Source organism: Ciconia boyciana, chromosome 6, assembly GCF_034638445.1.
Source record: "Ciconia boyciana chromosome 6, ASM3463844v1, whole genome shotgun sequence".
NCBI classification, from domain to species: domain Eukaryota; kingdom Metazoa; phylum Chordata; class Aves; order Ciconiiformes; family Ciconiidae; genus Ciconia; species Ciconia boyciana.
The window spans coordinates 22,963,390-22,987,964 of record NC_132939.1 but is presented as its reverse complement, the minus strand read 5'-3'; the positions used below and the strand labels follow the sequence as shown (position 1 = coordinate 22,987,964).

The window sequence follows — 24,575 nt, the reverse complement described above, 5'->3', positions numbered from 1 at the left end:
GGACTGTGAACTAAATACATCACTCAGCTTTCACTGGGGAATTAAATTAATCTGATCACAACACAGAATATGGCTCTTGCATGCCACCTGGAAGCACAGAAGTGGTCAGCCACTTTCCAACTTCCTCCACTTGACAGCTTGCTCAGCACAGAAGCATCAAAACAACAGCAACTGAGGCTATGAAGTATATATCTAAGCTTCAGTTTGCTTAGAGATGGGTCTGATCAAAGTCCTCAGACTTTTCAACACACTGCCAGGCAGTGTGAGGTGTATGAAACAGAGCAAAATTAACAGCAGGAATGGACTGAATTTAATCCTAGTGGTCAAATGCCCAGGACCATGGAAAATATATGAATCTAAAATTGTGTTTGGATAAGAATTTTATTCATGGTAGCATTTTTCTATGCAGCTGACTGATCTAGGAACCCATATTCTTAGAAGCGGGAGAGGAGTAATTTAAAATCTAGATGAAAAATTTGAAGCTTGGACCATTGTTGCATTAAGAGTTACTGTCATGTAGGAGTCTGAGGAGTGGCTGAGGCGGGGGGGAACCCTCCCGTTGAGTCACGAGGTTCAGACAGGACCCCCTTGCTTTCTAAACTCCTTCTCAGAGAGGAGTCTAGGGGCGGCTAAGTCCAGTCCTAGTCTCAGACTTGGTCAACGGTTATTTTCTAAGGACTGTATATGCAGCTATTCATCAGAGTAAAGGCGACAGCATTAATTTAAACGCGCTGCACCCCCAGTCTAGTTGTGTTGCATGAACTATCATGGCCACATTAATAAAGAGTGCAGTTTATTAGAGCAACAGATACACAGATTCTTTGGATTACCGGTGATAAATTTACTGTCTGCAAAGCACGTGCAAATACCAAGAGTATGAGTGACACTGCCAGCTATAAACACGTTAAAGATGATAAAGCAACTCTAGAGAGATTTTTAAGTTTCCCGGGGAGGCACTTGGTATAACCAAGTGTTCAAATCTTACCCAAAGGTGTCCCGATGGGGGGGAAGAGAGGTTCAGCCCGTCAACTGATCCCAGAGGTCAGAGTGGTACGCGATGGTGTCTTCCCTAACATTCGCTTTCTCTTAAGCTATTTTATACTATCTTTCACCTTTCGGGTAGAGCTTGAGTGACTCTAGTCATACATCTTTGTTTAGGATTGGTGTCAAGTTTTCTCGCTTCGCTTTTAAAGGTATAGACTAGGAAAAATTCAAAGCGCAAGCTCAGTGAGGGGTGGTCGCACCTTGGAGGCGGGTAGCTTTTGGGATGGAGGTGTGTTTTGGTATTATAATGATGTTATAATGAGCAAAGTTCATCAAAGGACAGCATTTTGTCAGAAACATGACAGACTGTTGGCCCAGGGTAGCAAATGTGCAGCTTACTGGTCACACACAATACCTTTGAGTTCCCTTTTAATTGCAGAGCCTGGCCGCGGCGTCTCCACACCGCTCCACCCTTCGAACAGTACCTTCTTAGAGTCAGTACACCAAGCTCCCCTGGCGTCACCGACGTCTAAGGTTACAGGCCTAGGGAACTTCCATGGAATGGCCTTGCATGTCAGCTGCATTCCACCCGGGAATCTTCTTCAATGCTGTACCTTACCTAAAAGTGTGAATATAAGTTTAATTTCTAAGTCACCTCCAGCAATTATCCCACCACCATTTTTTTTTGTTTTTTCTGTATTTTTTGTAGAAGGTCAAAGGAGATACTTTATGCTCCAGTGAATTTCCCAATCTCCCTCTGAGTTTAGAAAAATGAGCAGATGCTGCCTTCTAATTTTGGACATCATAGTTCTCTCCACCAGATTTCAAAGACTTTTCCTAAGATTTGAAAGAGTCTCTTGCCCTGTGTGGCACTTTTTTAAAAAAGCTGGGATTGGATCTATTTCCATGAGATTTTGTCCAAAGCTGTTCTAGGAAGTGCTTATTTCTGAAGAGACCATTTATTGACTACATCTACAGAAATCTGTGTCATTGATTCTTCAACTGCACAGTCAAGAAATCACTCTTAAGATTTTTCTTTGGACTTAAAAAACATAGTGGAGTTGTACAGCCTCAAAGCAAATGCCAGTTAGCTGTTCTATTATCAGATTGTTTTTATACTCAAAGCTAAAAGAACAAACTAACAAAACTAAGTATGTAACTTGGTATAAGCATAACAGGGTTCAGTGATTCTAAGAGCAGCACAAATGAATATATTAAAATAAATTACTAATACAATTATTCCTCTTACCAATATCTTTGCTTTGGATTTGCACAGGAGGTTGTCATTTTTTTTCCAGATGCTGAAAACTTCTGCAAAGCTTTAGAGTGACCATGAAAAATGTCACCTTTCTGGACCTGTGCTCTAATTACTAACTTATATTCCCATGGGTTCACCAGCACTTTCTCCTATCTATTCATTTTGTTAGTATTATCCTTTTGACAAAAACCACACTTTGGATGCTGTATGTAGGAAAACTAAGAGACTTACTAGAACCTTAAGCTAGCCCTCAAGTGTCCATCCATTACAGAATCAATAAAAAGGGTTAAAAATTTTTCCAATTATGGAGGGAGTGCTCCCATACTTTTTAAATATTACGCATTTAAGATATATAGGTCATGTTCTGTTGGAATATGTATGTTTTAAATGCTGAGCTCAGAGTTTTAAAATTACATTTAAGTATGTTTATCCATGTCGCATCAGATCTGGTAGAAGTCAGGTAAACGCCTTACTACAGGATTTACTTGTCAATTAGTCTATGAACTCTCATTCTGTCACAGCACCAAGCACACTTTAAAAAACAGAATCATTGTTTTTTTAGGTATACTAAAATCAGGAAGATTAAATTCCTGTATCAAAGATACAATTTTATGGTCCAACTATGTTATAACATATCTGTGTGCTATTTAATCCATACACATATCACTAAATGAATTAAACAGAATTTAGAAGGACCTTGTTTTGACTCCAAATCTTGTTCTACTTGAGCTAAGAGAATATCTTTTCAAATAACACAAGGAAGAATAGGATCTCTATTCTTACTCTATAGAGTAGCCAAAGGTAATATCACACATTCAGATAACATTCTAAAAATGCGATTTTCTTGATTAGGATATTAGCAATCCTTAAACAGCCAATGAAAGTCAGGAATGCAAAAATTCATTAATACTGTTTCCCATATTTACAAGAATGGAACTATTGTGTCAACAGAAGACCCTAATGTGCTCACAGGGGGTTACTCCAGGCTGTAGCCTCAAAGGGTTCTTTTTAGATAGGCCAGAACAGTCAAGGATGCTTAGGGTTTTGTACTCAAGGTATATTCTTTTCAATTTCACTGTTGTGCTGGTTTTGGATGGGATAGAGTTAATTTTCTTCACAGTAGCTAGTATGGGGCTATGTTTTGGATTTGTGCTGAAAACAGTGTTGATAACACAGGGATGTTTTAGTTACTGCTGAGCAGTGCTTACACAGAGTCAAGGCCTTTTCTGCTTCTCACACTACCCCAGCGGGCAGGCTGGGGGTGCACAAGAAGCTGGGAGGGGACACAGCTGGGACAGGTGACCTCAACTGACCAAAGGGATATTCCATACCATATGACGTCATGCGCAGCATATAAAGCTGGGGAAGAAGAAGGAAGGGGAGGACGTTTGGACTGATGGCATTTGTCTTCCCAGGTAACCATTACGCATGATGGAGCCCTGCTTTCCTGGAGATGGCTGAACACCTGCCTGCCCATGGGAAGTAGTGAATGAACTCCTTGTTTTGCTTTGCTTGTGTGAGCAGCCTTTGCTTTACCTATTAAACTGTCTTTATCTCAGTCCACGAGTTTTCTCACTTTTACTCTTCTGATTCTCTCCCCCATCTCACTGTGGGGAATGAGTTGAGCTGCTGTGTGGTGCTTAGTAGCCAGCTGGGGTTAAACCACTATAGTCCTTTTAGAAAACTAACTCCATCCCAGCCAAAACCAGCACAACTGTGTGTAAATTTAACGAATGAAGAAAAATTAAACATTAGTTAGGAAATCAGATTCTTATGAGATGCTTCCAAGAATAATGTAGAAACTCCTGGTGAAAATATCCTTGCAATTCCAACTAGAGAGCTAGTACAAATTCATGCACAAGTGAAAATCACCTTATATAAATATGGTACCCTGTGAAATCAGTGGGATCCAATTAGTTATATGTGTGTCTTCTGTTTCCAATGTTATGACAGTCAAAAATCTATCAGATGGTGATGTTTTTCAAGGATTTTTTTTAAAGAGCTCTTATATATTTAGACACACAACTGAATGGGCTTGGTTATTTGTGTATACAAATAGCTATCTCCATATCTAATTAAGCAGGACTGCAAATTATGACATTAATGCTCACTGTACAAAGATTTAGTGTGTGGATCAACACCATCATCAGGCCAAATTCCGAAAGATAATCTGAAAATGGTCAGATTTTACTTAACAGTAACCACAAATATATCCCCAAAGTAAATATCTGAACTCATACATAAAGGTGAAAATTTCTGGAGCCTGTTAGCAGATAGTCTTATTAAGCTTTTTTTAAAAAAAATTTAAAGCCAAATGACTATTTTTCAAATGCAGAATTAAGAAACTAAGAATATTTTATAAAGTATTTTGCACTGTTCTGGTGCTAAAATGCCTCGTGCTCTAAGTGGAATTTTTGCAGATCATTAGTTTATAATGCAAACCAGCACCTTTGGGTATTTTTAAAGGAAAATGAAGGTGGGAGGAAAACAAGCTGAGCTGTTTTGTTTACACCAGCATAGGAAACTGCATTTCTAAGCATTTGATTCAGCTAAAGCTCTACCTTTCATACAGTTTTAGTGGCAGATGCTATAGGGACAATGAAAGTGACTGAAATACACACTGAGGCTTTTTGCAAGTAGCATCATGATACGCAGCATGCTTCTAAGATAGGAGATATACCCAGTGTATCAATCATACATAAAGAAGATCAGAACCTAATTTTCAATCCTCTTATCTCATCCCCCAGTGTCTCCTTTCTCTTCTATTTTTTATTGAGAGGAGACAGAAGGTTGCCATAAGATTATTTCTATGGCAGCTTCAACTCCCCCACTGGTTTTCTGCTCAGTGCCTGTGACTGACACTTAGTTCTGCCTGAAGGACAAGGACAGGACAGACTTCTGAGTGCCAATCAATGGAGCATGCAACATGCTGAAATTGAAAAATACAGTGCTTCTGCAATAAGATGAGGACATCATTTTTAGTGCAAAGCTGTGGTAAAGAGAATTGTGAGTAATATGTAGCTCACATTTATTTTTATGGCACCCGACTTAACATGGCCAAAAGAAATGAACCTGAGCTACAGAATTTGGATCCAGATCTGAACTGCCTGTAATTCAGATCAAGGTTAAGCCCCACCTTTTATTTCATCCACAGAGCATGAGTCATTATCTCAGCTGCAGAGCATAAGTCTCTTTTCAGCCTAATCATCCTAATCTGATGTCCTGATGTGCCTTCATCCAAATTATCTGTTAGCTTGGCGCACACCACAGCATAGCACAGCAAGGCAGCGTAAATCTGTGAAAGTATCCAAATTGCACACCCCTAATCTTAGGCCATCTTGTACTATTAAGTACTTTCCTTAGGCTCTTCTTTTATGGAAACTTCTCTAGCAAAACAATGCAGGACGTACTTAGGAAAAGCCTATCCTTCCAAATAGTGCATGCTCCCCCTCCTCCCTAAAGCGAGCAAAACATGGTTAAACACCTGTAGAGACCTACCTTAGCAGTCTGTGAACCAAGCTAAGGAAAGTTGTCCTTAGGGATTCCACTGCTGATAGGAGAAACAAAAGCATCACAAGGATTTGCCTAAGGTCACAAAGCACGTAAGTAGCAGAACTACACTAAATACTACTGCTTCTCTTTTTACCTTCCCTTCTGGCTGTGATTTCTAATGGGAGATTTGGAAAGCTACATACCTTTCAAAAGATAAGTGAATGTATTTAGAAACTCTTCATATGACTGCTCATGGCTATTAATAAATTGATCAAGGATGCTGTTGTTTAACAGTTGTTCTCCCATGATCCACATCTTGACAGTCAAACAGGTATATCTGCTTTAGTAGCCTCCTTCTGCAATAGAAAGAAAAGAGCTGTATGCATCTGTAGGCAGAAAACAAATGAACTGAAGAGTCCCTAATTCACATAGATGAGCAACAGAATGTCAAATTTTTCTTCTCTCCTTGTGAAGTTCTGATCATCAGTGGGACTTTACACAACATTTCCCCCAAAATTCATGTGGACATAGTAATTTTAAGAGCAAAGGGAGAGATTGTGATCATCTATGCCTGCAATTTATCTGCTTGGGCAACATGGGCCACAGAAGTGCAAACCTTCCTCAGTAGTGTTCCATCCCCGTCATTTTAAGTTGTTCAGTCTTACAACCCCTGCCTTCTTTGCAAAAACAGTGACACCACTCACTAGCATGTTGGATTTAACAACTGGGACACCTGTACATTCAAAACTTGGACTAAATCCATCATTCTGCAGGTGCACTGCTCACTGTACTATCAAAGCCACTAAACCCAGATTTTGGAGGGCATGTTAAATCATGACAAGATGTGTGTGTATGCTGAGACAGCACACAGGACGGGGAGGGTATGATGGAACTGGGCAGCCATGTAGGAAGACAAGGACCACTCTCAAGAAGGGAACAAATGCTGAGAGCTGAAGGAACCCCACAGAGGCTTTTCTGGACTTGAAAGCTCCACTTCAGTCACACAGCAACAGCTTTCCAACCCATCTTCACCACTTTACTAGACTCTAAGGGAAGTAATGGCCCTGAAACAGCTCTCGGTGAAGTATGCTGAAGTTAACCCTGCTCCTCACTTATAAAAGCTGTGTAAATGCATTTTAACAGCTATGTGATGTTAAATAGTTAATAATATTACTCATTTTTTATACACATAGGACCAGACTACTAGAAGCAGAAAAACACAGGTGAGGACATACGTAACTGGCACATTGTCTCACACGGTGGCAACTTAACTAAAAAATGTAAATGACCAGTTTGCATACATAAATGCGATAAAGATGCAAGAATGCATTATACACTAGGTGCTTGATTTTCATGTGTTCCCCTGTTTCTTTTCTTGATTTACCACAGTAATAAGAAGTGTCTTTTGGGAATGAAAGCTTAATTCTTCAGCAAAACTTCAAATCAACTACACTAAGGAAAGGCTGCCAACCTGATTTTAAAGTTAAATAAGATCGAACAAGAATTGTTCAGAGCCCAGCAGGAAAACAAAGCATGATTTCTAATGTCAAACTCTAATTTTGTTGGATTGCCAGCTTGTAAAGAAGACTAATGTTCTGAAGATATAAAAACACACGGACACCTACATGACCTAAAGTTTAAGTTTTCTAATGTTTTACAAAAAACAAACCAGTATTAATCTCTCTGTGGACTGACCAAGCAGAAGATAATTTACCAGACCCTCAGAGTGGTTTATGCAAATTATGGTGGTTTCAGGGGGAAGCAATTCCTTCTATTCCTCATTATTGTTCAGTTATTACAGTCATTATTTGAGGTAAATTTCATTATATGAAAGACTGCAGTGATTTGTAAGGCTAGTGTCAAAGAAAAAACATACATATATTTAATCAAGAAAATGGTAATAACAACCTTTTGTTTTTCTTTGGCATCTGGTGTCTAGGATCTCCAAGTCTTTTATAAACACTAATGAAATAAACTTCACAATAGTCCCATGAGGAAGAACAAACAAATATTATTCCAAATACAGATGAAAAAAACTGAGTCACCAAGAGCTTAAATGACTTATAAACAAATCAGAGGAGGGCTGGCAATAAAGCTTAGATTCTTTTACTCTAAAATGCTCTAGGAAGTTAGAAAATTGATACGCAGTTTAGGGGAACAGCTGTATCCTTAACCGAGCTGAATGGCAGCTTTCTCAGTGAATTCCATGTTCTACAGCCACCAGGTCATCAGCCTGAGATTAAGCATCCAGACCAGGTGTTAGCAAAATGCTATAGCTCAATTCTTACTCTGCTGCACAGCCTCTACTTCCTACAGAACTTAGGAAAATTACGATTTTAACATCCTCTACTGGTTAAGCTGTAGAAGAGCAATAATGCAACAAGACTTTGGATAAACACCAGATTTTGTTTCATTGCAGTTAGCTAGGAAATGCAGTGCTGAATTCAACTTGAATTTTGCAATCGTAGTTTTAGCCAAACTACGATTGCAAAATCCTGAACATCAACCTCATGAAAAAGCAAGCACTGGATGTTGTTAGAACATAATCTAACATTTAATACCTGAAATCTCCTGCTGTATGGAGATTAGGAAGTTATCCCTAAAGGTTTTAAACATGTATGTCACTGAGCCTATATATTTTCATCTAGCATGCACTTCAATATGTCTGCATTGGGAGAAGAATCATCAGAACAGTGTTACTTTAAAAAAAACAGCAGAGAAAATTCCCTGGATATTCCAAGCATGGGGAAAGGTTACTTCCTCAAGACTAACAGCTTTTTTTACCAGAAAATGGACCAAATTTTTACCCGAGTCAAAGCAGTAAATCCAGAGCAGCTGTCCTATAGCCAATATAGCTATTACAGGCATTACTATATGATGAGAACTGTTATCAACTATGTCAAAGGTATTCATCTTGGCTTAAGAAAATAAAATAACTTTTAATTCATAGGCCACATTTCCTTATTTTTTCTTCTGGAAAAAAAAAACAAACAAAACCCAAGAATAAATTTTGGAACGTGAGTTTACTAAATTATTCATATTTTAATAAATCCTAAATTGGAAAAGAGGGGAGAAAACCCTGTTTGTCATTTTGGCACCCATCCTCCATTGCTTTTTGTAGGAACCTCACAGCTTTGCTTCAAAAATCTAAAGCAAGAAATAAATCCAAAATGGACTACAGAGGTGATAGTCCAACACAGACCTAATCTTCCCTTGCACAGCTGTTATTTACATCTACAGAATCATCTCCTCATGAAGAGGAAAAACCAGCTAGGTCGTAATAAAAGCCTACGTTCTGTCAGAAGAACAGCCATTCACTCAAACAGAGGAGAGACTAGCAGCTAGAACTACCTGTGCCCCCCCCATTTTCAATTATTTTGAAGAACTACAGGGTGCTATTGCATCACCCTAAATGAAAGCAAGCACAGAGGATGGTATTTGGAGAACATCTATTATCCCTGAAATTAACATATGGTTAGGATGGATGGTACAATAGAGGTGTTCAGAAATGTATCTCAACCTACCAAGGTTTTTGTATTTTTCACTTTCATTCCACTTTGGTTTTCTGCTGCTTCCTATCTACTTTATTCCTGAGCCTCTCTTAAATGAACACCATACTGTGTCAGCTGCAGAGAAGTTTTGTGATGTTACAACTGAAACCAGGCTGACCAGTAGACTCTCACCTTTGCTAAGGAGCTAACCAGTAGATTCTACATAAGTAAAAGGCTTCAGCAATCATCCAATTCACAGCCTCAAGGCAATGACTTCTTTGAACTGTCATTAAAAAATTAAAAAATGTACAATAATGGATTGGAATCACCCACAATTTATGAACTGGATAGAATCACACCTCTATGAATTAAATGACTGCATTGTTCTGCTACAGAGTAACTACTACTGAAATCAAAAATGTATCTTCTTTTTCCCAAAAGGCATCAAACTAACTTGGAGGTTTCAAGGAAAGTAAGGAAAGGATATCTGATCCTTTCCTCATGCTGGCTCTGGATAGTTTTAGAGTCAAATATCAGTAAGTGATGCATTCAAGCAGCAACTATACTTTTTCTTTTTGCATTTCACTCCTGCTTATCCATCCAAATTACTGTAATGAGGTTTCTTGAGGCGATCATTCATTAAGCCTTGCTGATCATCAGCAGATTGTGCAAAATCAATTTTATTTCTCAAAATGCAGTCTTCTTCCCAGCAGTTTAAGCCAAACCAGAAATCTCTGCATTGAATCACAGAGGCAGGTCAAGTGAGTATTAGCATGATTTCAATTACAGTTATTAGTTCTATTAAACAATAAAAAATGTGGTGGAATATAGGCTTCCTGTTTTATGCTGCATTTCCGAATGCTTTATTACGTTTCTTTTAAATATAATATAGGCAATGAAAGAAAAATCAAGATTCTGAGTATTTAAATGGAAAGAGCAATAAGCGAATCTGCTCTACAAACCCACTAAAATCTTACATAATTTTATTTTTGTGGAAAAAAAATACTTCCCTAGTGTTTCTGGCATAGGTTTAAGTCAGGTTTCCACACTATGAATTTGCTCTCCCAGAAGTAATTCTCAATAAAAAAGGGGAAACTCAGAAATGTTTACAGATCACTCATAGGTTCATAGAAAACATTGCTAGATACACCTGTTCTCGAGATTTTATAACCTATGTCTGCACAAACCAGATTGAACACAAATACATTATTTTTATATCTTATACTATGTTGCAACTGGACAATGTCTGATCTTTCTTCCCTATAGAGCTAGCACAGTAACTACACCTGTCACAACTAACTTTTTTCAAAGGGGTCTTTAATACTTCAGATCTAACTAACCTCTCATAAAAGCAATCCTACTCTCTTACAACCCACAATACAGAACTAAGCAATTCTCTAACAACTCTCATCAATAAACGTTTTGCATGTCAGTCTGCACTAAAGACCTTGATTCTAGGACTCTTGGCCTGGCTAGTTCGGCAATGTAAAAGCTGTCACTAGTGATGGGGTGGGCTGGTAAAGGCAGTGCAGAAATTATCTCTGCAGGTTGACCGCTCATATAGTTAGGCAATACTGCAGGTGTATCAGCAAGTCTTAAGTGTGCAGTAAGTTGTCAAGGGACCAAGTACAGAACCAGAGCTGGTTACTGCCTCCTAAGGATGATGAGAAAGCACATTCAGGACTTTAGTCTCCTCTCCAACCTGTTCCAGGAGCTACGCAACAGCATGCTGTCTCTTACAAAAAACCATAACATTCCAATCTGCCCTCTAGACAGCAGTACCATAGAAGTCACCCCATGTAACATATATACCAATATATTTGTGTAAAGCTCGCTCAAGGAAGCTGGTTTAATTACACACAAAATGAGCGACCTAGGTCCTATATTGTTATCAACTAAAGTAAACTCAATCTGAAGAGCAGGGACTAGTACTTTTGGAGAAGTATCTGATTTCCACTCCTTGCTGTCTTACTTCCGTTTACCACATTAGTCAGTCAAGGAGACTCTAGAGGAGTATGGATTTGCTACAATATTATTACAGCAATAAAGAATGAGGTAGCACTTTTGCAAAAGGAATAAGCCTGTATCAGGCAACTGCAGACAGAACCAATTTAAGCCTAAGTGCTGGCTGCTCCCGAAAAGGCCACCACCACCCTCTTTCCCTCTTCAGCCCTTGGCTTTTCATTCCAGCCCATCTCTTGGCCAGACAAAATAAACTACCAATATAAAACCTCAAACTAAACTGAGCAAATACGTATGTCCTGTTTTAAACACACATTTTCTGATCTGCCTTACAGCCATATGATCGTGACTGCCGGCACACGGGGACAGTGGGATCATGCAGTGGGAGCAAGGGAAGGATGCAGGATTGCCCCTTTTGGCAGCCTGTCATACCTGTTTATGCAACTGTGAAAGCACAGCCTCATCAGAAACACCACTCACAAATGGCCCAGAAAGCTGTGCTTCCTCCACGCTAGCAAAAGCAGATGTTACCAGGGTACTCACACCCACACTACCCCTAGAGGTGGAGCCTGGAGTGCAGATCATCAGCCCCTACGGAGCACAGAGGCATGCAAAGCTGGAACTCAAGCCTGTCCTTAATAAATGTTTGCTGATAGCTATGGACTGTGGTCACTACCTTAACAAACATCCCAGGATGGCACTTGCAAAATGGGCCAAGTGAAAGGAGTGATTCTGGGAATTCCTGCCCCAAGCAAGACGTAAAATGTTTTCAGTGGGGGAGCACAGAAAGGTTACCCACTTTCCAGGAGGCAGTCAACTGTTTCCTTCTTGTCTAGACATCTGTGAAGCTACAGTTGCAAAAGAAAGCCATCCCTGCTCTACTGTCGTGCCCTACTTTTCTCCCTCCTCCTCCCCGCTACCCACCACCTGTGGGGAGGCAGAGCTCCTGGAGCGAACCCGACAGCAGCAAGCTCTGGCCACGAGCAGGTGCGGGTCAACTGAACTATGGGAACAAACTAAAAGAAAAAGTTTCAATTACAAAGGACAAAAACTTTCAGATGAGGTTCCTTGCAGCATCTCTCAATTCAATGTGATCTGCAACAGCTAATCCTGTTTAAATCAACTGGATGTTTGCCACTGCCTTCAGCAGGAAGCCTTAAGGGCACACACTTAATGCATCAGCAATTTGCGAGGATGGGAGCTGCATCTGCTTGCGTAAGTGCATTACTGAGCCTCAGAGCCGACCTTTGCGATGGTCAAAAACATGTGCCTCTCATGCCCAGCTCGTATGAGCTTTTAAGGGATATATCTAAGGGCTTTAAGTGCAAGCAAGCACATTGATCCTGTTTGATTTCAGTGCTATTATGTCAGTCCCGTATATGATCAGGTTTTTTTAATGAATTTCCAATGGCTTCAAGAGCACTGCTCCCTTTAAAGACCACCTGGCGGCCTGTGACAAGAGTAACATTTCCTGTGCACCAAGCACTCCTCCAAAACACAGTAGCCACTGTCCTCTGGAGTGCAATCATCCTGGATTTGACAGTCAAAGCACAGCTGGATTCAATCAGCTATTTTAGATGAGGCCTTTGAATAAAGCCCTGTCCCTCACATGTTAAATACTGTTTACTTATGTTTTTAGATGACACAGAAAATTGAAGACTGTAGGACGCTGGACTCCCTGTGCCATTTTTTCACAGGTTTCAGCCCATGGGTCCTGGCTAAATATCCAGAATATTTGCATTCTGGCTAGCTAACCCTACACAAATGAGTAAGGCGGCCTTCCCTTCCCTTTCCCTGCTGAGCTGAAGTGCATTACTGCAACCCACAGGGAGCCAGCTATGTTCCAGCTCAGAGATAACTATGTTTTACTGGCAGAAAATATGCTGAAAAGCCTGGAAATATCTCAATGCAATTTGGAATGATTTGGGGTGAAGAAGATGTAAACCACATATTATTTTAAGTAATTAATTGTAGAAGAAGAAAATCAAGTGAAACAAAGCATTTCCATAACAGTGAGCAATCTGCGGAAAACATACTACCTATGTCAACATTATTAAAACAGCAATTGTGAAGGAAAAGTCTATTTATTCATTTTTGCATGGGTCTATTTATTCATCTGCCAAATAAATTCAGGATGCAAATCCTAGATGTTCTTGCTATGACCTGGACAGTTCTGAACAGGATTTTCCTGCCTTGTAGATACATTATTCTGAAGCTACTCGCTGCAGCTCCTCCAAAGCAGTTTGTCACTGACAGTTACAGAAGACCAGCTTGGACAGACCATGTTCTCATCCAAAACTGACATGCTGTTTTAACAACAACAAACTTTAATTTCTCCGTCTTCTCAGCCACAGGGATTGGAAAAAGAATTTCTAAAGACAAGGCACATCAACTGGCAGAAGGAGAATAAAATGAATGTAAAATATAAAATGAGACACAACTGGGGGTTGGATTTTTCACGTAAACATTTGTATCTCTTTTGCCAGTAGATCTTTGATCACAAACCGAAACGAGGCTCAGACTATGTCAAGCACTTGGATAAGAAGCTGTCAAATATAATCTAGGCGCTACTGAAAATAGAAATAAATGTGATCTGAATGCCCTTAAATTTAGGGGAAGTTAAGTTCTTCAGCATTCAACTCTGCAGTACAGTCTACTTGTATCTTTGTTTCAGAAGTAATAGGCCCATATGGATGCTACAGGGCACAGTGCCTTAGAGCTGCTGTATTTCAGATAAGAAACGTCACCACATCCTACCTGCATTACAGTTACTCAATGTCTCAAGACAATTTTCACAAACGTTCGGTACGTTCGCTTTGCTGTACTAATCAAATTCCATTTCAAGCTCTTTTCTACTTCTGTTCTCACAGCAGTTTCAAATGGGAGATGAGATATTTCTAAAATATTGTGCAGCAGATGTTGTAACTCAGGAGTGGGAGAAGTAGGGCCAGGAAAACAAAAGCAGGGAGCTATGAAGAGCGAGTTGTTTTCCAGGTTCTTCTCTTTATTTGGTGTGCTATGTTATGCAAGTGGCTTATCCTCTGTGCCCGAGCACTGCTAGCTGTTGAAAGGATATGTTCCCAGAGGACTTCCCAGAGTCTAATTATTTTTTGTCAGAAAAAAGCGCTGTGAAACTGATGAAAAATGCCACAGAAGGGTGCAACGTTTTATTAGTCTTTTAAGGTCTGATCAGAAGGACACTGAAGTAGAAAAAAGACATTCCTAATTACTTCAGTGGACTTTGAATTGGACTTTTAGTCAGCCCTCACTCACTGGGTTGCATGCATTTGTCATTTCCTTTGCTGTTTTAATATCACTACTTACTTGCAGCGGAGCATTCCCGGGGAAAGCAGCAGTACATCAATCAGCAGGAGTTGTTTTCTTTTACTACCTGTTGAAATTATTTTTTCTTTGAACTCAAAAATTACTTTAGATTACATTTTTATATTCCAATAGCACTGAAAAAATCAAAGATCATGAGCTTGACAGGTTTAGCAGTGTAAAAAATTAAACTATAAAGTAGTGTATGCTGCAGACATTTACAGTCTAACTAAAAGACATCTACTGTCACTCTGGTCTGGTTCTACTGCAAAGAGTTAAAGCTTCTGGAGGCTGGTGGGTTTCTTGTTGTGCCATCTGAAGATAAGAGAGGAAAGAAAAAAAAAACAGTCACAGCCAGTTAGCCACAGTAGACCAAGTTCTCAGGAGCACATCTGCAAATTAAGCAAATTGATTCCCCTCCATCAGGCTGCCTCTCCATGCCACAAGCCCCCTGTGCTGTCAGAGAAGATTCCTCAGAGTGCTCACATTTGAATCCCAATTACATAGAAAGATTTCAGAGGACGCAAAAAACCCCTATCAGCCAGGTACGTCTAACTTATTGTTTTGCCCAAAGCAAGGTTCATGATACACTTAGCAATGTTTTGAGAAATACTATTTAAAGATTTCCTTCCTTAAGCCTGTTTATGGACAACTTCAAAGCTCTGTGGGTGTCTGGATATGATTTTGATTGTGAAGAATTTGGGAACAGGACTTGCTTTTCAGGGGTATGCTTTTTCATTTTGCAAAGGGAGAGCCTGCAGATCCATCAGAGACAAAAAACCAATACACTATATTGCAAAATAAATTTAATTCTACTATAGATATCTGTGTTCATGCCAAGTTAAAAATAACTGCAAACTAACAACAGAATTTAATGGTCAGCAATGAGCATTTACCAACTAAGACTCCATGCTATCCTGCAATCCATTCTCTCAGTGTCCAATCAGTGCTGTTCAAATACCTTATCTTTGTGTAAATGAAAGGTGCTTTGGGTTTGCTACAGTTCATAAGATCAAATCATTCATTATTTGAGCATTCAAATTACTCTGAAATTGTTATGAATATGGTATTTTTTAATGTTGACAAATACTAATATGAAACGTCACACTAAACAACAGTACTGATTATTCATTGTTCTCCTGTTTAAAATGTTTTTGTTGCCTAATTGGGTATCAGGCACAGCACGTAGGTGAACAAATAATTACTACATAGGGTCAAAGAGAACAATAAGTAGTAAACACAGTTTGGGAGTGGCTCAGTGCCTAAACATAGTAATCCAGTGACATTTTATAAGCCCTAGATTTACTAGGACTTAGGACACAGAACCTACGGGAGACTTGCCACCTTCCATAGCAGAAGCTAGAAGACAAGAAGAATACCCAAAGGCATATGAAACGTCACTTGATGTTTAGGCGCTCAAATCCTACCCCTTGTTTCTACAACACATTCATCCTATACTTCTCAGTGAATGCTTAATATGGTTTCTGAAATAATAGTCCACATACAAAATTGTAACTATGTCCATCTATTTCCATACTAAGCACATTTCAAATTACATTAGCTAGTGCTTTTAGAAAGCACCTTCTCTCTTCATTTAATCCTTCTGTAAATAAATCTCCCAATGAATCTATCTAAATCTGAATTCCTTGTAATCTCTTCTTGCCATACAAACAACTATTAACTGAAAAAAAACCAGCTCAAAATCGTAAGTTTGATTTAAAAATAAAATAGGGGAGAATATTAGTTTTCTTCTTTCTGTTAGCTTAGCTTCTAGCTCAGATCTCTACAGTTCACTTCTCAAATACAGGGGGTTTAAAAGTAATGCTGACATTCTCACTTATTTGTATAATCCTTGGAGCTTGATCTTTTATAAAAATACCGAATATGATGAAGCATGACTCAAGTCACCGTAACTGGTAATTGTTTATGTAACTCCACCCTTCTCTATTTATCCATCTTTACTTCTTGTAGTGTCTTTTCCCCTCTATCTTGTGCTGCACCACAACAAAAGCATTTGTCTGTTTCCCTCCACGCTGGCACTAATGCTAATCCAACTCCACAGTGACATGGTTTTGAGCATAAAGCCATAAAAAGACTTTAAACTTTTTGGTTATAAGGTTAGATTTCTACCCTTTGGGCTCCCTGAAGCTGCTCAGGGTCAGATGAGCGTTGGCTCAAAGGAATCAGTCATGTTGGAAGGTTAGAGGTGGAGGTCAGCATAGCCAAAGATCAACCACGCTGTATTAACACACCATAATTAGCATGAAACAACCTGGAAAGCCAAAGCAATTCCAGCAAGTGCCTAAGGAGCTACTTCTGCCAGAGAATCTAGGATAAATATTCTCTCCACTACTTACTGAACTGCTTGCTTATGTAAAGTTTAAGAAATATTAAGGGATGACAATGAGGAAGTGTGTTTAAGTGTGTTTATTTAACCAGTAAGTTCTGTGTGTCTATCAATCTCACTTTTAATCATTTTCATTGGTCTTTTCTCCACTCTCTATCTGCAACAGTCTCTTCAGATAGTATACTCTTCAGAATTGAGTACTGCTTAATATTTGGGAAATAGTTTGTGACATTGTGAACACTAAAAATTGTCATATTTGGAGATTCTTGAAGTATATGTAAGAATATAAGATGAATACCAACATTTCAATTAAATTGTTTGCCATTTTCAATACTCTTGTTAGACTTCAAATATAAACCAGCAGTCAAATGTAGAACAAATGTGTTACAAAATATAGAATACTAACTTACAGATGTGCTCGTGGCATCTTCACTATGGAAGACATGCTACTTTTCTAAAGATCCTGTAAAAACAAAGAAGCTAAGTAACGACATAATATGAAAGAAGAGACCAAGTCAGTCAACCCAAGTCAACCCAACTTAGTGCAGGCTCCTCTAACAACACCATTTTTGAATGGCTGTAAGAAACAAGTGGCAGAGACTCCTGTCTAGTATATCACCTGAAAGTAAATAACTTGGAAAATCTTTTTTCATGCAAATAATAAAACCAAAACCTGCTGTGTATACTGACATATAGAACAGGGTTCACTAATTTAATCAACTCATAACTGAACTCCACCTCCGGTGCAGTACTCCTGAAAAGGAATCTAAACGTAGAAAAAACTACCACCTTCAGGACAGAGGCATTAGGACTGGCTACACAGTGAACAGAGCTTGACCATGATCTTTGGATGATTCCACAACGTGCAAAAAGATAAGACAGCTATTCTATGGATTATTTTAAAAATAGACTCAGTGGTGGCTATGCCTACTCTGTCTGTGTGCTCTGGCTTAAGCACATCTGACCAGGCTCACCTACATTTAAAAGCTTTTAATGGCAGATCTGTATTTTAGCACAGCAGTTTGTGTACCAGAAAGTGGAGTGGGCAGGCAGTACAGGAATGTGGTACAACAGTTCCTACTGTACATGAGAACATGCGCTGATGGCAATTTAATGTAGTCAGTGTCATCAGTTCCCACGATTTTACAGTGACTCTCCTGTACACTATGTTGTTCCAGAGTCCCCAGGTTTTGATGTCACATAACTAGAAGATACTGATCCTTCCTTAAAAAAGAAACTCTATGTGTCTTGGTTTTGTTGTTACAACAAAATGAAATGCAGGAGCAAGGAAAAGATGAATCCTAAAGATTTCAAAACAAGGAATTATATTTTAAAATGTAGAGGTTTTATTTTTTTTCAAATACTGTATTTGAAAGCTAGTTCACACCTTTAAATTCTGGGGATTTGGCAAAGGCTGGGACAGAGAACTTGGACATTTACTAAAAGGCACAACTCTGCTGTCACCAAAGGACAGTGCCAATGAACCAGGCACTCATTGTTTCCCTCTCTGGTGTCTGTGCTCTCAGAAGCTCTTTCAGTGTTATTATCCAGGCTGACTACATAAACTCTTTTAGATTTTTGAACAAACAGATGTAAAAAAAGATACCTCTTGAAACCTACTCACAAAAGCATAAGCAAACAGCAAACATCAAAGATAAAGAATTTGATCACACTATGAAAACATCTGGCAGCGAGACTCCCAAGCCACAGTTACCCTGAGCAGGCTGTTCAGCACAAGTGTGCAAGATTCACCCTAGCACTAACAGCTTCTATCTCTGCTGCTTCAGCAATACCTACGTGGTTAGAAATACAGCTGGCATCGACTGCTCCTAAGTGTCTTCAACAAATCTGGATGTTTTCCTTGTAAACGTGCCCAACTGAAGTTTGCACTCGGCTATGTACACACTTACTTCAGCTCACTGACTAGGGAGCACGACAGCATGTTCCCGGCCAGAGGCCGGGCTCAGGGGTCTGGATGGGAGAGGAGCTCCCCACCCCTCCCACAAGCGGGGTGCCGGTCTCGGGGAGCAGGCGAGCCCCTCAGGCACACGGCCCAAGTGACGGAGCGACGCGCAGGCAGGTGGCCGCCCCCCGGCAGGCCCCCACGGGCCGGGGCCGTGCGACCCGCGCTCCTTCTCTGATCCCGCGCTGCCTGTTGAGGCGGCCCTGCAGCACCCAGGCGGCTCCAGCGCACCAGCCCGGCACCCCCGGCCGTCCCGGCAGCCTCGGGGCGAGAAATGAGCAGGAAGCAGCCCGCCTTGTGTCATCCCCGCCGCTGGGCCCTCCGCCCCCGGGTACCTCGGAGCCGAATCCCATCGCTAGGAGACCCGCCCGCTGGCGGCCCCGGCCCTGTGGCCCCACTCACCCGCCGCCTGCCCGCTAACCCCTCCAGTCCCGCTTCCTCACGCCCGGGGACAAGCCGAGCGGCGGCCAGGCAGCCCAGCGCCTCGCCGGGCCAGGCCTGACCGAGGCGCCAAGCGAGAACTACCGGCCCCAGCAGGCCGCGGGGCCGCCGTTTCCATGGGAGCGGCCGGGCCAGGAGCGGGGAGGTCGCCCCAGCGCAGAGCTGCGGGGGGCGGCCTGGGGGCCACACACAGAGATGTTCGGGTTTTACGTGCTAACAGGCCATAGTTTGTACAAAATCCCGTGGAACTGGTACACAGCTCTTGTTTGGTTCATGTCTTGAGTGGCAGGAAAGGGTCTCTTTTTGGTTCTCGAAGTGTGAACTGAAATGCAACTTTAATACGATTTATTCAAGTACTGTTAAACAACTCTCACAGGGTCTAAAACATGTGTCATCTGTTTCTCTTGTGTTTTTTTCTCAGATATTGACCACAGTATGGCCCAGTCAGCAGACGAAATGGTGCTGCAGGTGGTATCAGCCGTCAATAATTCGTCCTTGCTTCAGCCAGGCTTCTCTCTCCTGAATTTCGATAGGCATGTTTTCTTTTTTGGACAGAAAGGATGGCCAAAGAGATCCTGTCCCACTGGTGTTTTCCTCCTCGATATAAAGCAGAATGAGCTCAAAATGAAACCTGCCTTCTTCTCTAAAGAGTCCTGTTACCTCCCCCCTCTCCGCTACCCTGCTCTTTGCACACTCAGAGGCAATGCAGAGTCTGATGAGTACCAGTATATCATCCATGGTGGGAAAACACCTAACAATGACCTTTCTGATAAGATTTACGTTATGAGTCTGGTAAGCAAAAATAGCAAGAAAACCACGTTCCAATGTGTTGAGAAAGACCTGAGTGGAGATGTCCCTGAAGCTAGATATGGACATACAATTAACGTAGTTCATAGCCGGGGAAAAAGTGTGAGCGTTATATTTGGAGGGAGATCATATACTCCTCTTGCACAAAGAACCACTGAAAAATGGAACAGTGTAGTTGACTGTTTGCCATCTGTGTTTCTCATTGATTTTGAGTTTGGGTGCTGTACATCATACGTACTTCCAGAGCTTCAAGATGGACTTTCTTTCCATGTTTCAGTTGCCAGAAATGATACAATCTACATTTTGGGAGGCCATTCGCTTCAAAATAACACGAGGTCCCCCAGCTTGTACAAGCTAAAAGTTGATCTCCCACTGGGCTGCCCAGCTGTGACCTGCACCATCTTGCCAGGGGGGATATCTGTGTCAAGTGCTATAGTGACTCAAACCAGTGATACCGAATTTGTCCTTGTCGGGGGCTACCAGTCTGACAACCAGAAACGATTGCTGTGTAACACCATAGTTCTGGAAGATAATAAGATAGAGATTGTTGAAAGGGTGAGCCCAGACTGGACACCAGATATTAAACACTGCAGGATGTGGTTTGGCTGTGATATGGGCAAAGGGTCTGTATTGCTGGGCATTCCAGGGGCCAACAAACAGTTAATCTCAGATGCAAACTACTTCTACATTTTGAGATGCAAAGGAGCAGAAGAGGACAAGGAGGAAGAACTGACAGCACAAATTTGCAGTCAGACATCAACCGAAGACCCTGGAGACTCCACTCCATTTGAAGATTCAGAGGAGTTTTGTTTTAGTGCTGAAGCCAATAGCTTTGATGTTGATGATACTGATGCTTACAATGAAGATGATGAAGAAGATGAATCAGAAACAGGCTACTGGATCACCTGCTCTGCAAGTTGCAGTATTGACATTAACACCTGGGTCCCTTTCTATTCGACAGAACTTAACAAGCCTGCAATGATCCTGTGTTCCAGCGGGGCTGGCCACTGGGTCCATGCGCAATGTATGGATCTCTCAGAAACCATGCTCCTACACCTCTCGGAAGCAAATGTCAAGTACTTCTGCAATGAGCATGTTGACCTTAATAAAGTGCTACAAACTCCCAAAAAGGTGGTGCACCTGAAAAAGCAACCTATGAAACCATTGCGCAAAAAGACAACCATGAAGTTAACAACGACAGCGAAAAAGTCCTTTCTTCGGAGATTGTTTGAATAGATTTACACTGCTGATTTGTGTTCACCTGGGGGGAAGTGAAATCACAGTCAAAGACAGCTAGTAATGGTTGAAGCAGAATGGGTTATTTGAGCTCAAAGAGATCTTTTTATTTAATTGATTTCAATTATCTCAATATTTCAGTTACGCTTCAAAGCTCATGAATTTGTTTTGTCTTTTATGTGTATTTTTGTAATATCTGGATAGGAACCCCATCACAGAGGGCATTGTGCAAACACACAGCCAGATACTGGTAACTTTGTGCTGTATCTTATGCTATAACTAGCTCCCCAGTTATCCCCAGTGAGTTTAATGGAACTGCCAGTAGTGTAAGACATTATCCCATGTACTCAGTGGTGTTAGCATCTGTCCATAAAGAACATTATATTACCCATTTTAATTTTTTATCTTAGTGATAAAATATTTGGCCTAATTTATAACTGCATTACTCCAATTTTGTGTTGGTGTCATGAAATAAAATTAGACTAATTACTCTGGTTTTAAACTAAAGTGGTGGCTTAAGTCCCTTGTGTCAGAAATAATGAAATATTCAGTCATTGAAGGTCAGTTTTCTTCAGGGACTTCCATTATGGAAAGCTTACATATGGAGCATTTAATTCTGGATAATTAATTTTTGATTTTGAGAGTTAGTGAATGATTATATGTAAGTTTTGGCTACAGCTGTGGAATATCATCTTGTAGTAAAAACCAAATTGCTTTTTTAAACCACTGTGCTCAACAACTGCTTTGTGTTTGTATTTCTAAAAATCTAGTAAGCTAATAAAGTTTATAATAAAAATTACTACCTAAAAATTTTTCACCTACTCATGGGGTAAATCAAACACTGTAAATCCCAAAGTCTACAAAAGGACAGCATGTGTGCGTGGGAGGTCCATCTGAAGTCTGATAAGGGGTCTAGCTTCACAGCCACCCCATGCTGTGAGCTCCCATTGACTTCAGAAGAAGTTCCTTCTGATGAACAGGGCTTTTATCATTTACTCCAGGTCCTCCACTACACATTTCTTTCTCTGCTCTCCCAGGGTGACTGTGTAGAGTGTGAAAGCTTAAAAGTGCAAGCTGTAGCTCAGAGTGACTCATTGAGCCAGTGGAGCATTGTGAGGGTGGAAACAAATGCAGCTGGCTGCTCAAAGCACAAGGAGAAGATTGGATTCAGATTGAAAAGGACATTGTCAAGGTTGAATAGCCCAAGAGTTTGCTAACTTTTTTGTGGATTATTTTATTGGCTATTTGTAAAGCCTCATCATTCTTGACTTTATTTTTTATTTTTATTACTGCTCCAAACATCTTTTAAAAAAAATCAATACCATCAGCTCAACAGTTGTGAGCCAACAATAACAGCTCAGTACTCACAGTCCAGTTCTCATGCTGGACCCCTGAATAAAAAAGAAAAACAGGAGCAGCTGTCAGCCATTTGATCGCTATGTGCAGCCACTCCTTTACAAAGCAGCACGAGTAGCACAGTTTTCCTATCAACACAGACATGTATGCACAGTACTCCCTTTAAAACCTTCACAACTCAACAGCAGAGGAAAGTAAAGGGCAACCACACAAAGTTTCCATTTCCAACCTTTACATGTGCTGAGGGAGGTTATAGTTTGGGTAGAGCTTGTAAACGGGAAGTATATCACCCTGACTCCCCTCCCACCAGTCTGATATTGGTATAAATTCATAGATTTCAATGCCAGCTTCCCATTTCCTTTGTCATGCTACTTTACCTAAGCTTAGAGTATATAGTGCTATATGGTTTTCCAAGGAATAGATTAGTATCATGCCCATGTAAAGTCCCTTCAAAGTGGTGAAATTCAATAGTCAACATCCCCTTTTGTTGGTTAGTCATAGGTCTTACTCAGCTGAATTGTCATTAAAATATACATTCATCACACACTTTTCATAGACTTCATTTACATCAACCAAAAAAAAATCCACACCAAAATTAAAGCCACATCATCACCACACCAACAAAGGGGGACAATATACTCACACAACAAAACTCCACCCCTTGTCCCTTCACCATTTTACAACAACAAAAGACTCCCCACAGTTATTGAACTCCCTGGCAATGTCCAGTCAAAGTTTTTGACTGTTACCTCTCCCAATTACTGTCATTATCTCAAATTCCTCAGACCCCACATTGTGTGACAAATTTGTCTGCTAGTGCAGACAAATAAAAGGATGGAAACATTTTCCAAAGGGAAAGCTCGACACTGGCCTAGGAGAAGTGACATTCAGCGTGAGATAAAGCCTGGTGGCTCAGGCACTGGTGGTGTGGTTGCAGTATGTTGGGAGCATCTCTTGAGTTTCCAGAACTGATTCCTGCAGCTGCAGTGACTCTCTGAGCCCCTAGGAGCCGAAATCAGGTGCACTCAGCATGTGGCAAGCACAAGCACACATTGCGGCCCTTTCCAATTATTACCTGAATTGTTGTTCTTTACTTTAAGGCTGTGACTATGAAAAAAGTAATTCACAGTCAGACTTTACAATATTCTTCATCAGGCCCATAATGTTAGTGTATTGTATGTTTGAGCTGTGCTTTTTTTAAATGTATGTTTTATTTAACTAGGAGGGAGAAATTGCTTGGTCAAACCATGTCCCAGATTCATAGGGAAGGGCAGTACAAGTAGCATTAAATCACAGCTCAGAGACTGCAGTCACTGCAGGAAGAGGAAGTAAAAGTAAAATATAATATTCCAAAGGACTCAAACATAAAGAGATGTATGAACATCAGCCTGTAAAGAAAGCACTTGATATAGCATTCAAGACTGCAGAAAGTACTTAATTCCCCGATAATTCTGATGACACTTTTAAGTCATGTACTTGTTAGACCATTGATTGTCTTCAAAATCAGCTAATCAATATAAGATGTTTCTTCCTCAGGCAGGTTAGAATTAGAAGATAAAATGAAGTAGATTTGAGTGCAGGAGTAAATCTCTATTGTATCTGTATCCAACTGACCTATGTGTTTTGTAACCACAACAAGCAGCATCATGGTTCCCAGCCACATTTTAGTAACACTATGTTGTTATTATCAGCTTTTACAAGAATAATATATGGATTGTACTGCTATTGGAAGGTGCTTGGACCCTGAAGTACCTGATTAATCTATGGGAAAGGCACAGCACAAACTTTAGTGGTAGCACTAAAGCATGTGTCATAGTACAGAGTGACTCATTGCACCAATAGACCATTGAAAGGAGTGGAAATAATGCAACTGGGAGCCCAAAGCAAAAGGAAAAGATTGAATTCAGATTGAAAAGA

General features: G+C 40.5%; 2 protein-coding genes across 8 annotated transcripts in view; one reads left to right on the top strand and one right to left on the bottom strand.

Annotated features, from left to right (window-relative positions):
* The window catches only part of IFTAP (intraflagellar transport associated protein), a 47,938-nt gene extending 28,598 nt beyond the window's left edge, over positions 1-19,340 (bottom strand). For 4 of the 7 annotated variants that reach the window (XR_012043017.1, XM_072864827.1, XM_072864829.1 and 1 more), the window contains exons 1-2: positions 5,938-6,059; positions 1,400-1,603 (exon numbers count right to left, since the gene is read on the bottom strand). Coding sequence is in view for 6 of the 7 variants with exons in the window: in XM_072864827.1 (XP_072720928.1) it covers positions 1,400-1,568 (169 nt within the window). In the remaining variant the exon portion in view is untranslated. Of the gene's footprint in view, positions 1-1,399; positions 1,604-5,937; positions 6,091-14,511; positions 14,579-14,730; positions 14,824-17,265; positions 17,319-19,220 lie in introns of those variants that run through there. The other 3 variants (XM_072864831.1, XM_072864832.1, XM_072864833.1) reach the window with 3 other exon arrangements.
* A 354-nt stretch (positions 19,341-19,694) lies between these two features.
* On the top strand, positions 19,695-21,302 carry RAG2 (recombination activating 2). Its single transcript, XM_072865909.1, has one exon. It carries the CDS (start codon positions 19,695-19,697, stop codon positions 21,300-21,302), a length of 1,608 nt encoding a protein of 535 aa, XP_072722010.1.
* The last annotated feature ends 3,273 nt before the right edge of the window (positions 21,303-24,575 follow it).

Excerpts from the sequence above, each read along its gene's own strand:
- RAG2 (XM_072865909.1), top strand. The coding sequence starts at position 19,695 with ATGGCCCAGTCAGCAGACGAAATGGTGCTGCAGGTGGTATCAGCCGTC.